General features: G+C 42.0%; 1 protein-coding gene across 5 annotated transcripts in view; it reads right to left on the reverse strand.

The window, feature by feature from the left end:
• LTBP1 (latent transforming growth factor beta binding protein 1) overlaps positions 1–13,637 on the reverse strand; it is a 403,697-nt gene that overhangs the window by 360,224 nt on the left and 29,836 nt on the right. For all 5 annotated transcript variants that reach the window (XM_045809100.2, XM_045809101.2, XM_045809099.2 and 2 more), the window contains exon 3: positions 372–669. In XM_045809100.2, coding sequence (XP_045665056.2) covers positions 372–669 — 298 coding nt within the window. The remainder of the gene's footprint in view (positions 1–371; positions 670–13,637) is intronic.

Consider the following 13,637-nt stretch of genomic DNA (forward strand, 5'->3'; position numbering starts at 1 on the left):
CCTGGTTTCTCTTCTTAAATTATTTCAAAACTCGACACCTCCCCCCTCCCAAAAAGAAGAATTTTTTTACTCACAACTGGACCCCAAACAGCTACCTTTCTTATTCCCACCCCATCCTGATTCTCCTAGTCCTCTCTCATGCTTCGGTTTATACTTATGGTCAATCTTCCCTGCAGAGGCTAAACACGCATACCAAATATGTTTAAGAGACCTGATGTGTAAGCATAACATGTAAAACCTGAAGGAAAGAAAAGACATCATTACCCAAGTGATTTCAGCAAATTGTGCGGGAAAAGCAGAGTGACTGAAAGCAATGCATCCAGGACAATAATTAAGGTGCTCCTGAGTAGAGGCAAGCTGAAAACACTCACTGAGAATGAATCTGCTGGGAGAGTCCTACTGAAGGCTTCGGCTTGAGGGTCAAGGTCATCTGGGCCACGGGACTGACTCTTGGTAGACTGTCTGTCTTCTTCAATGAAGTGTGTTTTGCTGCTTGCTCAGGAGGGGCCCAGGAGGCAGCAGCCCCAGGACTCTGCCCTCCAAAGCCTGGTGACAAGGTGTCTTGGGCAGCTGTGGTCTCACAGGCTTTGCCCTTGGTCCCTGGTTTGCACACACAGAGTTGAGGCCGGAGACACATCCCTCCATTCTGGCACGGTGGGACACAGCTTGCTGCAGAAAGACAACAGAAGACATGACTTTGAAGAAAAGCATTGTAGACTTTACAAATTCTTCCAAAGCCTTCACATTAGCACCAGGATTCCGCCCCCCCAAAATGAAACTGTATTTAAAAACATGATAGAGGGGCACCTGGGTGGCCTGGTCCGTTAAGCATCCAACTCTTGGTTTTGGCTCAGGTCATGCTCTCAGGGCCGTGAGATCGAGCCCCGAGTCAGGCTCCACACTGGATGTGGAGCCTTCTTAAGGTTCTCCTTCTCTCTCCCTCTGCCCCTCCACACCCCACCGCTCACACTATCTCTAAAAAGTAAAAATAATAAAAAATAATTTTAAAAAATGATGGCAATAACAATGATGGCGATGATGATAGCCAATATTTATTAATGGCTTCTTAGGTGCCAGGGACTGTTCTAATGAGATATCAACAAATTTAATCTCCCAGCAACCGCTCTAAGTAGATGTTTTATTTTGCCTATTTTACTGATGAAGAAACAGACACAGGGGTTATGTAACTTGCCAAAGGTCACACAATTATGAGTAAATAGAAGAGCTGGGAATTGAATCCAAGTGAACTGGCTGCAACATCAATATTCTTAACCACTTTATTAAAGTGCCTCTCAGAAATGCATCAGAAACAAAGGAAAAACTTAAGAAAAGGCTTTGCCCTTCTTTTTAAACTGTGCTCTGTGGCTCAAGTTTAAATTTTAGGTATCCAAATAAGACTCGGCAAAAGAAAGCCCAAGTCCCATCTCAAACCCCAAAAAGCAGGACAGACGTCATCTAGCATAAGCTATCAGAGCGTGGAGTGCCTGAGAAATGTAGTTCAACCCACCTTTTTGTTTTTACAGGACAGAAGGATGCACAGATTGAGAAGCAGCCAATATGCACGTTTATAATTATGTTTTTAAAAGCCGGTGCCCTGGGGCGCCTGGGTGGCACAGTCGTTAAGCGTCTGCCTTCAGCTCAGGGCGTGATCCCGGCGTTCTGGGATCGAGCCCCGCATCAGGCTCCTCCGCTATGAGCCTGCTTCTTCCTCTCCCACTCCCCCTGCTGTGTTCCCTCTCTCACTGACTGTCAAGTAAATAAATAATCTTTAAAAAAAAAAAAAAAAAGCCGGTGCCCTGTACACCATTCCTAATGTTATAATGAATGGCAACCAAAAAGAAACGAGCTCTTTATCTCCTATTTGATAGGATGCATGTACTCTGAATCAACAGACTTGCAGCCAGAGTTTTAGTCGGCAGGGCTATGGGCCATGGGTAAGGTAAGTGGATTTCATCATAGGCAAGATACCAGAGGAGTTTAGAGAGTATGGACTTAAATTTTTTTAGGTTATATGATGTTATAGGCTGGCGGACAGGATTCCTTCAGTTTCTGCTTTATTTGTCCAAATGCATTGATTTACGCCCACTGATTTTGTTATCAGTCCACTTTTGACTTCAACTCTTGGTCCTCGGGCAGATTACACTACTAAATCTCCCATAAAATTCAATGCCAGATTCAGTCCATAAACATTTACAAAATAGATGAGGGATACGAACCAGAGGAGGCTCAGTTATGGATAAGCCAAATCACCAAGACCTAAAAGCCTTTCAACCTCCCGATCTTCTATAAAAGAGAGAAGACACTTCTCCCATCTTCCTACAATATGATTCCTGTTAGTTACAGCAACTAATGGTAAGAAATGACCGTCAAGTGTCAGAATACTAGGCTGACAAGTTTTCCAAAAGTGGGAAAGGATTCTTAAAAAGCAAAGAAAAATGCAGCCAGCTCCCTTGGTGACCCTGGGGTAAGTTATGTAACCTTGGTCTCTGCACCTGTACATGTTTGGGGCAGGAGGAGGGCAGTAACTGCTTTCTCTAAAATGGTCCCTAAGAGCTCTTACCAAATTAGGCTTCTAGAATTCAAAGCCCAAAACTATGCAGTTCCAGGGTTCAGGATTCTAATTTATCAGCATTTTCTTGGCCAACTGATGATCACTGGGTCCCTACTCGGCCATGGTTATTTATGGAATGTCACAGGAATGGAAATGGGCTCCACCCAGAGAGAACAGAAGTGGCCACGAGGGAGAACAGGACTGGGTTTTCAAAGCTGAGCCTGTGCCAGAGATCACCCCCCAGGCACTTTCATGTATACATTCTCTTCATGCTTTCAATTAGAAACATGTTTCATTTTAACATCTGAGAATGATTTCTACTTCTCCTCCCTCCCAAGGTGTACTGCAAACATCCCCTAAACTACCAGGGAGGCTGCACGGAGCAGGTTACAAAAGTTGGTACCTAGATAAGGGCCAATCATGAAATCTTCCAAAATACCACTGAGAACATACAAGAACCTGCCTTTAGGAGGACATGGATGGACCAGAAGTGTAAAAGGGTAGAGATTTTTTAACTCTTCAAATTTGGTATAATGTGTGTGGGAGGCAGGGAAAGAGTTTTAAACAAACTTACAAACATTTTCTACTGTAAGAGAAAGAACATGCTATCTAGTAGTATGACTGGATACACTATCACCCTTCTGCAGTAAATGTGGAAAGAACAATAAGGAGAATGAGTAGACACGTTCTCTTCCACCCACCCCAGGAAGGCTCTGGCGGCAGCTCTCTGAAGCACGAGACAGGACAGGCTGGCTTGACCTGGCACAGGGGGTTGAGGGGAAAAGAGTCCCTAATTCCCAAGATAAGCCCCTCACTGGACATGAAAAGAAAAGCAAAACTCATGTCCTGCAACCACATTTTATCAAGCCATTTTCCTCGGAAATTGGAGGAACCTCACCCTGTCGTGGTTCTCGCTTCCCAAAGCGTGGTGCCTGGACCAGCAGCAGCATTACGCAGAAGCACTTTAGAAATGCATGTTCTCGGGCCGCCCCAGGCCTGCTAAAGCTGAAACTGCAGCCCAACAGTGTGACTGCCCTCTAGATGAGTCAAATGCAGACTCGAGTTTGAAAACCACTGACATACAGTGTTTGTCAACTGGCACTCTTCCACCAGCAAATTTTTGAGGATTTTTTTTTTCCATTTCCACTACCATTAACATACAGTGTTATATTAGTTTCAGGTGTACAATACAGCAATTCAGCAATTCCATACATTAGGATTTATATTTTTATAATGGCAAATTTGATGTTTTCACACTATAGTTGCATTTATTGTATTGAATTCTTGCTGTGATAAATGTGTTTGTTTTATGTTGCTGCCCTTGTCTTTTTAATGCATAAAAAAAAATTTTTTAACTTTCCATGTGACCAAATTCCCAAGATGATTACGGGTCCCTTCCAAAGGTCTGTCACTATCTACTTCCAGTGTTAAAATTCGTAGGCGCTTATGACAAAACGGTTATTCTAACCAAGGCACTAAAGTATGTGGAATATTATAAATAAACGTTACAGAAGCACTTTAAAAATACTTTTCCACCAGTTGATTCTGCATTTGCCCAGCCAGAAGTGGTTCAACACAATGAGTAAACACAACATCAAGATCTTATCAGCGGGTTGGGCCTCGGTTCTCAGCCTTTGCTGCACATTAGAATCACCTGGGGAGCTTTTAAAACTCTCAAAACCCAAAGCTAACGCCAGACTCTGAATCAGAATCTCTGGGGGAAGGGCTCAGACATCAGTTCTGGTTTTTGCGTTTTGTTTTTTTAAAGTCTCCAGGTGATTGCAACGTGCAACCAAACTTGAACAAAATCCTAATCCAGACGTGCTGACAGACTGGGTTTCATAAAATGCATCTCTTTGGATTTTTCCTCCTTCATTCAAAAGCTTTCAGCACATGTTAGCTGCCTATGAGATATATTTAAGACCTCTACACCTGCCCCCAACCCCCTTTCCACCCTCATTGCCCCTGGCCCATCTGTGCAGAAGCCCGTCACGCCTTGTCTCTGCACACGGTGCCCTGTCCTGAAACACAGGCCCTTCAAGCTCTTGCTCATGGAAACCTCCTCCTTCTCTATGAAGGCCTTCCCAAATGCCTGCCCACCCCTACCATAATCTCTTCATCACCCAAACTCCCATCCCCTCTCACCATTCCTACCACAGTCCCCACGTACTGCCACACGTCATCAATCATCTCTCAGCAAGTTCTCTCATTTCTCAAACTACATTATCAACTGTTAATTGGCTCATGTGAAACTTTCTTAGCCTAGGACAGCAGCTGCAACTTCATCTTGGTCAACTAACTGGTGTGAAAGCAGGGCCACTCCTTTCCAAAGGATGCTGGGATTTGAGGACATCTGTAAAAGGAATATAATCAGTGGGCTCCTCGTCCATTACATCATAACATCTACACCTCCAGACTTCATCTGCATGTTGCATCTTTGATCAAATCTCCGATCCTTCAAAGATGTTTTTAAACAAAAATTAGTATTAAAATATACTCTGCTAATGTATAAGATCTGAGGTGACATTAAACAATATGCTGTTACAGGGGCCTGGGTGGCTCAGTCAGTTAAGTGTCTGCCTTCAGCTCGGGTCATGATCTCAGGGTCCTGGGATCAAGTCCCATGTTGGGCTCCCTGATCAGCGGGGAGTCTGCTTCTCCTTCTCCCTCTGCCCCTCCCCCCTATTTGGGCGCACATGCTCGTGCTCTCTCTCAAATAAAATCTTAAAAATAAATAAATATAAACAAACAATATGCTGTTAAAGAAACCATTTCAGAAACCCAGACTCGATGTGTTTCAGAAGGACTCTGAAGGGATATGACACTCTGAAACAAGCCAGTCAAGGACTAACAGAAAAGAACATCACAGTAGGAGCTGTGATAAGTTACTAAGCTTCCAGTGGAAAAGCAAGTTAAGGGGATGAGCCTCAGAAGTTCAAATGCAGGGGTGCCTGGGTGGCGCAGTCGTTAGGCATCTGCCTTCGCTCAGGGCGTGATCCCGGCGTTCTGGGATCGAGCCCCACATCAGGCTCCTCCACTGGGAGCCTGCTTCTTCCTCTCCCACTCCCCCTGCTTGTGTTCCCTCTCTCACTGGTTGTCTCTCTGTCAAATAAATAAATAAATAAAATCTTAAAAAAAAAAAAGTTCAAATGCAACAGAAACAAAAAAGAGCTTCTGTGAAATACATGCACACAGAGATACTTCCGAGATCTACAGACTGTCCCCTGGGCCTTCACCTGATCCTAAGCTGTACAGGCATAGGGCAGAACACCAGGAGGCCAGGACCTGGATGGTGCAAATTCCCAAGCCTTCCGCCACCAGAGTCAGGACATTTAGCGGAGTTCCCAGAATTAAACTCCTTTAAAGAGGACAGCAAGGGAGGTAGGTGGGATGGTGGGCTAGACAGATGATGGGTATTAAGACATTTGATGTGATGAGCACTGGGTATTGTACTTAAGTAATCGGTCACTGAATTCTACTTCAGAAACCAATATTGCACTGTAGTTTAACTAAAATTTAAATTAAAAAAAAAATAAAGAGGATAGCAAGATCTATCAATGTCAAAATCAGGCAAGAACAGTACACAAAAGAAAACTAACATACAAATCAGTTAAGAACACAGATACGAAATACCTAAATAAAATATTAATATTTTGGGGCGCCTGGGTAGCGCAGTCGTTAAGCGTCTGCCTTCGACTCAGGGCGTGATCCCGGTGTCCCGGGATCGAGTCCCACATTGGGCTTCTCTGCTGGGAGCCTGCTTCTTCCTCTCCCACTCCCCTGCTGTGTTCCCTCTCTCGCTGGCTGTCTCTCTGTCACATAAGTAAATAAAATCTTTAAAAAATATATTAATATTTCAAAAAGAGAAGACCAAGTAGAATTCCAAAAATATAGGATGGCTTTAATGTCAGCAAATCCGTCTATGGAATTCCCCATGTTAAAAAATTAAATGAGAACTTATCTCAGTGAATGCAGAAAACCTTCCAATAAAATTCATCACTACTCCTAATAACAAAAGAAACTGTTAGCTAACTAGGAATACAAGGGGATTTCCTTGTTCTGGTAAACAGTACCTCCACCAAATCCCACAACAAACAGCATACCAAAACCTACAGCAAATACTAGGAGGAAACTGTACAAGCATTCCTATCAAAGTTGGAAACATAGAGTCCAAATGCCCACAATAACAAATAGTGGACGTGGTATTGCAGGTTCCAGCCAACAGGACAAAAGAAGAAAAAGAAATAAAAGGTCTAAGGACCTAGAAGGAAGAGACAAGTTTATCATTATTTTCAATTTAAGTAAACGTCTATGTAAATAATCGAAAAGATTCTACAAACTACTGTAAGTGATAATGCGGAACTGGTTCAGAGAGAAACAGATCAATATGATGTAACATAAAGCTTAGAAACAGACTAAAACAGGGAATCTTGATGACTAACATAATATAATAAAAAAACATTAAAAAAAAGAATTAAAAAAAAACATGGAATCTTGCAACGTGATGGAGAAAACAAATCTGTAGGGAAACAACAGACTATTTAATGGTGTTGGGAAACAGACATTCATCTAAAAGAATTAAAATCTGAGCCCTATCCACATAAGAATATACATTTAAGATCTTTAAAAACTTTAGACAAAAATGGGACAATCTCTTCATGATCTGGGGTAAGGAAGAATTTCTCAAATCTGAAAGAGTAAGTAAAAATCAAAAAAGGATTGATGAACTTGATTATATCCAGAGAGAGAGAAAATTAAGCAGACTCTGTGCCCAGTCCAGAGCCCAATGTGGGACTCAATCTCACAACCCTGAGATTATGACCTGAGCGAAAATTAAGAGTCAGATACTTAACCAAGTAAGTCACCCAGGTGCCCCAAACCTGACTAGATCATAATTTAAAAGACACTATATAGGGGCGCCTGGGTGGCACAACGGTTAAGCGTCTGCCTTCGGCTCAGGGCGTGATCCCGGCATTTTGGGATCGAGCCCCACATCAGGCTCCTCTGCTAGGAGCCTGCTTCTTCCTCTCCCACTCCCCCTGCTTGTGTTCCCTCTCTCGCTGGCTGTCTCTCTCTCTGTCAAATAAATAAATAAAATCTTAAAAAAAAAAAAAAGACACTATATACAAAATTAAAAGACAAATGACAAAGAGAAGACTCTTGCAATAGCTTTAACAAAGAATTATAACCAGATATATCAAGAATTCCTAAAAATCAAAAGAAAAAAAAAACAGACAAAAGAGCTGAATTGGTTATTCACAAATGATGAAATGGGAGTGGCAAAAAATGTGAAAAGATATTCAATTATCTGAGAACTGCAAATCAAAACAACATTGAGATGCAGTTCTATAGCCAAGAAACTGGTGTAAGTCTGTTACCAGCCAGCGTTAGCAAAGATATAGGGAGATGGGAACTCTCAGAGACTGCTCGCAGGTTATTTTATACTCACCTCTGTGAAAAGCAATTTGGCAATATTTAGTAAGGTTCTAATGTGAAAACCTTAAGAGCTAGCAATTACACTTCTAGGCTGTCATGTACTCAAGGAATTTTCACTGTATACCAGGAACAGCTGGAAAATACTGGCATTGATAAACTGTGGTATATTCATGAAATGAAATACCATACAGCAGTTAAAATCATGATCCACAAGGGATCCTAAAAATAACATTTACCAAGAAAGTACATTACATGACGCTACTTTATGATACTGTTCTTTATATGATAATAACCGTCCATGCAATTTTTTAAATATATAAACTACAGGTCATTTTTATAGACATATGAAATCAACAAACGCATAAAAATGTACTAGATTCACACTAAATTCATGACAGTGATCACCTCTAGAACAATACTAGAGAAGAAAATAAATCACTCTACTGGAATTTTTTTCGTAAAGGAAAGATGGGTAGCAAATAGGATAACAAGCCTACCCATATTAGCTGTGCGTAACCCTCCGTACTTTTCTGAATATTGTCCTATTTTTCAAAATCAAAGTAAGTTTTAAAAAACAATGCCACAAAAGGCAATTAAGAATTGAAGGCAGTTAAAACCAGTTCCTTAAGCAGAGGGTGAAGGGGGGTGCTAAGGAGGATGAGGCAGGTCAGTGTCAGAAATTGCCCCCATGACAATGATGAACTCAAGTCTGCAAATCCTAGACTTGCAGAAAGCTGACATTAAGACATGGGTGAAAAGGATATACAACAAAATCTTACTCTATCCTGGAGGCCAGACCAGTCTTCTGAAAACACCTTTTCACCATCTGAAATCAATTCTCAAATTTTACCTAAAACAAATACTCTCCCATTTCTTCCACATTTGATTCCTACTCCAGTTGACAAGCTGATCCTAATGTTCTTTAAAAGTTCGATGATTATATTTTTAGGAAATAACCCATGCCCTGAAGCTCAACCTCTACTGCTTTTAATTCTAAAAAAGTAGCTCTTAGTTATATTTAAAACTTGTCCCAGCCCACACAGGGCTAACAGGGTGACTCTCTGCCCCTTGCTTTTCTCTCCAAACAAGTTGTAGCATGTCTACTGCGTGTGTCCCGCAGAGAAATGTGAGTCTAACTGTGTCTTCTGTGATCAGAGACAGCAGGTGAGAAATGGCTTTGCTGTGTGTGTCTTCACAGTAATTCCCAGCTGCCCTTTGAAGTTATTCAATAACACTAAGTGATATCAGATCACAAGAAACATAGCATGAGGTCACACATTTTAGTCTAACTCTGTCTGCTCCTTGCACCAAACCCAAATAAATGCTGTGCTTGCCTTGCAAATGTCTCCGGGTCAGCTTCCTCCAAATCCCTCAAGAATGAAAAATATTAGCATAACATCCCGATGCCTTTTCTATCCAGCCTCATGGAATAATGAAGAATTCCCCATCACCGAATTTTCTGCATAGGTGAACCAAGCACCAACATTATATACTAACCATTGTGGGTTTTAATCATTACGAACACCCACGTGAAGTACCTCAGGGGTGAGTGTGTGTGTGTGTGTGTGTGTGTGTGTTGTGCCCGCACGTGCGTGCATTCAGGTCCTTTTTCCAAGTCAGGCTGCCAAGTAGCACGGGCTTTCTCTCCACTCTTTCCTATTCTGTTGGCTTTTGTCATCTACTCTCAATCTCAAGTGACAACTTACCCAAGCAGACAGTCAGATGGCTGTGCAGTCAGCACAAATTACACAGAATACAAGTCACAAAGGTTGTGTGCAGAATTTCCTGGCTTTTTTCAGGAGTTTAATGCTTTTATGTCAAGTACTGAGCCGCCATCTGCCTAATTCCCCAGGAGCTGTGTTCTGGAAGGCTGAGATTCTGGAAGCCTGAGCTCAGCAGGAGTAGCTTGTTACTATGTGATTTAATTCAAAATAGGTGGTCAGCGGAGGCCAAGCACACTCCTCCCAATGCCATCAAGAACTGTGAAATCACTCATGGAATATAACGTAATTAAGTTGTAAGTCATGTAATGAAAAACTACCAGCAGTTTTGCTGGGTTCTGTTTCTGGTCTTATTACTGCCGTTTTATTAACGTTTCTTAACTTTTTTTTTTAAGTCAGTGAGAAAAGAAAAGAAAGCAACGTTTAAGATCTACAGTTTAGACTATGTAAACATTTAGTTTAAAATAGCAAAAGGAAGAGAAAAACCAGAAAAAGTTTTTCAGAAAATTCTCTTATATAGAAAGGATAAAAGGTGTCTTTAACAAATCATAGCCAAAATTGGGAGGGAAAAGAAAAGAGAGAGAGAGAGAGAGAGAAGGGAAAAAAGGACAGAAACAGACAATGAAGACAAAAGAAAATGCAATTAGTAAATAAACTTGTGGGGTAATGTCCAAATTAACTCATCAAAAGAAATACAAACAAAAATGGGGAGATACAATATTTCACTAGTTTTTTGGAAGTCATGTAAAAGTATTAATATAAAGTGCCACAAAGGTGGTAGTAAAATAAAACTAAGCCTTTTAGAATGCAGTTTAACAACAGGTTTCAAATATTTCAGTAGCCTCGTTTCTAGAAGTTTATTCTAATAGTCGAAAAAGGAAATAATTATGCACACACACAAATCAGCTGCCCACAGCAGGGTTATTTATGCCAATGAAAAATTCAAAAGAAGCTACAGGTTGAGTCAAGTATGGTATTACAACCACTCAAATTTAGAATTTTAATGTCGTGCTGTTAAGTTTTTTAAATATTGATACTGTGTATAAATGTTATATTGTTAGTTATTAACCACCTTCTCTAACAGTATAATTTTATTTTGTGCACTAATGCTAGTACATATGTATGATAAATACAAGTTTGTGACAAATCTTGAATTTTACGGACTGTAAAATATTATGCACATATAGAGTACGATTAAAATTGACATCTTTATAGTTCATTAGACTAAAGGCCACGTATTTCTAAGTAATAAATCTGTAATGTGTTTTAATCCCATCACATTATCCTTCTTCACTCATTCACACATTAAGACCCTCCCCCTTATAGGCTAGTGCTGTGCCAAGAACTGTGGATAAAAAGAGGGAGGGGACAAATCTTCTGTTCTCAAGGAGATCAGAGGCCAGTTACGAAAGACAAGTATTAAAAAAAAAAATGACTGTACAGTTATGTGCTGGAAAAAAAGGTATAGAAGGAATGAGAAATGAGGGGCCCTCATTAGGTAAAGGACAAATATGTTGATTTATTATATCCAGGGGACCACAAAGGATACAAAGAATTCTTCCAACAGTTTGTTTCCTGGAGGAACGAGAAAATCCCCCTGCCCAAGCTCCCCTACGGATAGAAGCAGATGAAGCTGGGCTTTGCAGTCTGAACCAACCCCACACCCTTGTTATGTGCCCCGGGGCCAGTTGCCAAGTTTGACTTGCACCTTCTTGGCCCTTCACTAAACCAAATACTGAGGGGCAATTCTGCATTCCACTCCGCACCAGGCACTGTCATATTCCCTGTGACTAGAATGGCACACTAGAACAATGTCATCTCTGCCCTGTGAAACTCATGACCCAGGCAGAAGACTGACAGGAGCAGCGATTATCACTATTATAAGCATATCGAAAAGGGCATGGTACACAGTTGGGGGCCCACCCATACGGGATTTAGGGTATTAGGAAAGACCTCCCTGAGATCATGAACTTAGGATCAGATCTGAAAGCTGAGAGAAGTAAGTAACATATAGGCCTGGCCCTGGAGTGTGGTGCCAAATGTTAGCAGGGAAACCTACCACAAAGCCATTAAGAAGCAGAATGAAGGGGGGTCTGGGTGGCCCAGTCGGTTAGGCATCCGACTCTTGGTTTCCACTCAGGTCATGATCGCAGGGTCCTGGGATCGAAACCCACATTGGGTTCTGCACTTGGCGGGTGTCTACTTGAGGATTCTCTCTCTGCCTCTCCCCTTCTCATTCTCCCTCTCTCTCTCTCAAATAAATAAATAAATCTTTTAAAAAAATAAAGATTTTAAAGAAGCAAAAAGAAATAGATTCTGCTGACTCCAGAACAACTTTCCATTAGAGATCAAGTTCAGCAGGGTGAGGAAGAATTACAAGATATTCTTAAATATATGTGTCCAGTACACCGATCCGGTGTGGTTTAATGTGACCAGCAGAGAGACGTTATCCTATAGGTCAGGAATAAACACTAATACCCATCATCCTCCGTGTAACTTCATACTCCTCTAACTGCACTAGTCAACTCAGTTAAGAGGTGGAAGAGAGGTGTGCAGTGAGACAAGCCAGCTGTCACGCTGCCAACAAGATTGTCCACAGGTACAGCAATCGGCCATACTTTAGGATTAAGACCTAGAAACACTCATGCCTGTTTGGTTTGTGTTTTTCTATTCCTAACCTAGGAAATTTGATACCCAAATATGTCCACTGCAGTATTACAATCACTATAGTAGTACAAAATAGAAACATCTCTACCCATAAAACAACAAATGGATAAAAGTCATGAAATGGGATAAGTCATTAAAAAACAATGTTTCAAAGACATTTTTAATGGCATGGATTAATGCTAATGATGTAAGGCCAAATTAAAAAATAAATACATAAAAACCTCCTACTGGCTCTAGAAGGCACTCCAGTCAGCCTTGCACCTCTCCCTATCCACTGAATTGGATCTTGTCAGAGTTGCCTGTGGCCTCTGTGCTACCAGTCTAGTGGGCTTTCTCCCTTCTTGGCCAAGAGCAGAACTGGCCATAGTGGATGAGTCCCTCCTTCCCCACTACCCCCTTCCCTTGGCTGAGATGTCACCCGCCGCCAGCCCCTCTCTCAGTCTCCCTCTGGCTCTTCCTTCCCTTCCTGACCTCTGCTGAAATTTCCCAAGGCTTGCTTGGTCCTTTGGACCCTTCTCCTGTTGATCTCATCCAGTCCCACAGCTTTGATTTCCACGTAGACTGTGGAAAGTTAGAGCTAGGCCTGGGCCTTCTACGTGAACTCCAGATTTCCATGTTCGACGGCTTCATCGGCAGCTCCCATGGAGATCTAACAGACTTCTCAAACTGAGCATAGCTTGAGTCCCCTCCCCCACCCCAACTCCACGACAGCCTCCTCCACAGCATTCGTCTCCTCAGAAGGCACTGCCGTTCACCAAGTTGCGCACCAAGTGCACTGACTTGCTGGGGCGGCTGTCACCAAGCACCACAAAGTGGGTAGTCTGAACAGCAGAAAGTCACCATCTCACAGTTCTGGAGATGGAAGTCAGAAATCAAGGTGGGGGAGGGTTTGGTTTCTTCTGAGGGGTGTGAGAGAATCCATCCCACTCCTTCTCCCCTTGCTCCTGGTAGTCTCAGGCATTCCCTGGCTTGTAGAAGCTGCTATCACTCTCCACGCCTTCACGTGTCCCCTTTCTGAGTGTCTGTGTCCCATTAGCCCTTTCATAAGGACACCAGTTATGCTGGATTAGCCATCCCCTCCACCCCAGTAGGACCTCTTCTTAACTACTTACATCTCCAAGGACAATTTTCTCAAAGAAGGTCACATTCTGGGAAACCGGAGGTTAGGACTTCAACAAAGGAACTGGAGCAGGGTAATATTTCAATGCGTAACACCCAATTGTCCTACTCTTTATCTCATACCACACATCCAATCCATCTCA

The sequence above is a fragment of the Ursus americanus genome, chromosome 7, assembly GCF_024610735.1.
Source record: "Ursus americanus isolate L20-20 chromosome 7, mUrsAme1.1.p, whole genome shotgun sequence".
Lineage (NCBI taxonomy): Eukaryota > Metazoa > Chordata > Mammalia > Carnivora > Ursidae > Ursus > Ursus americanus.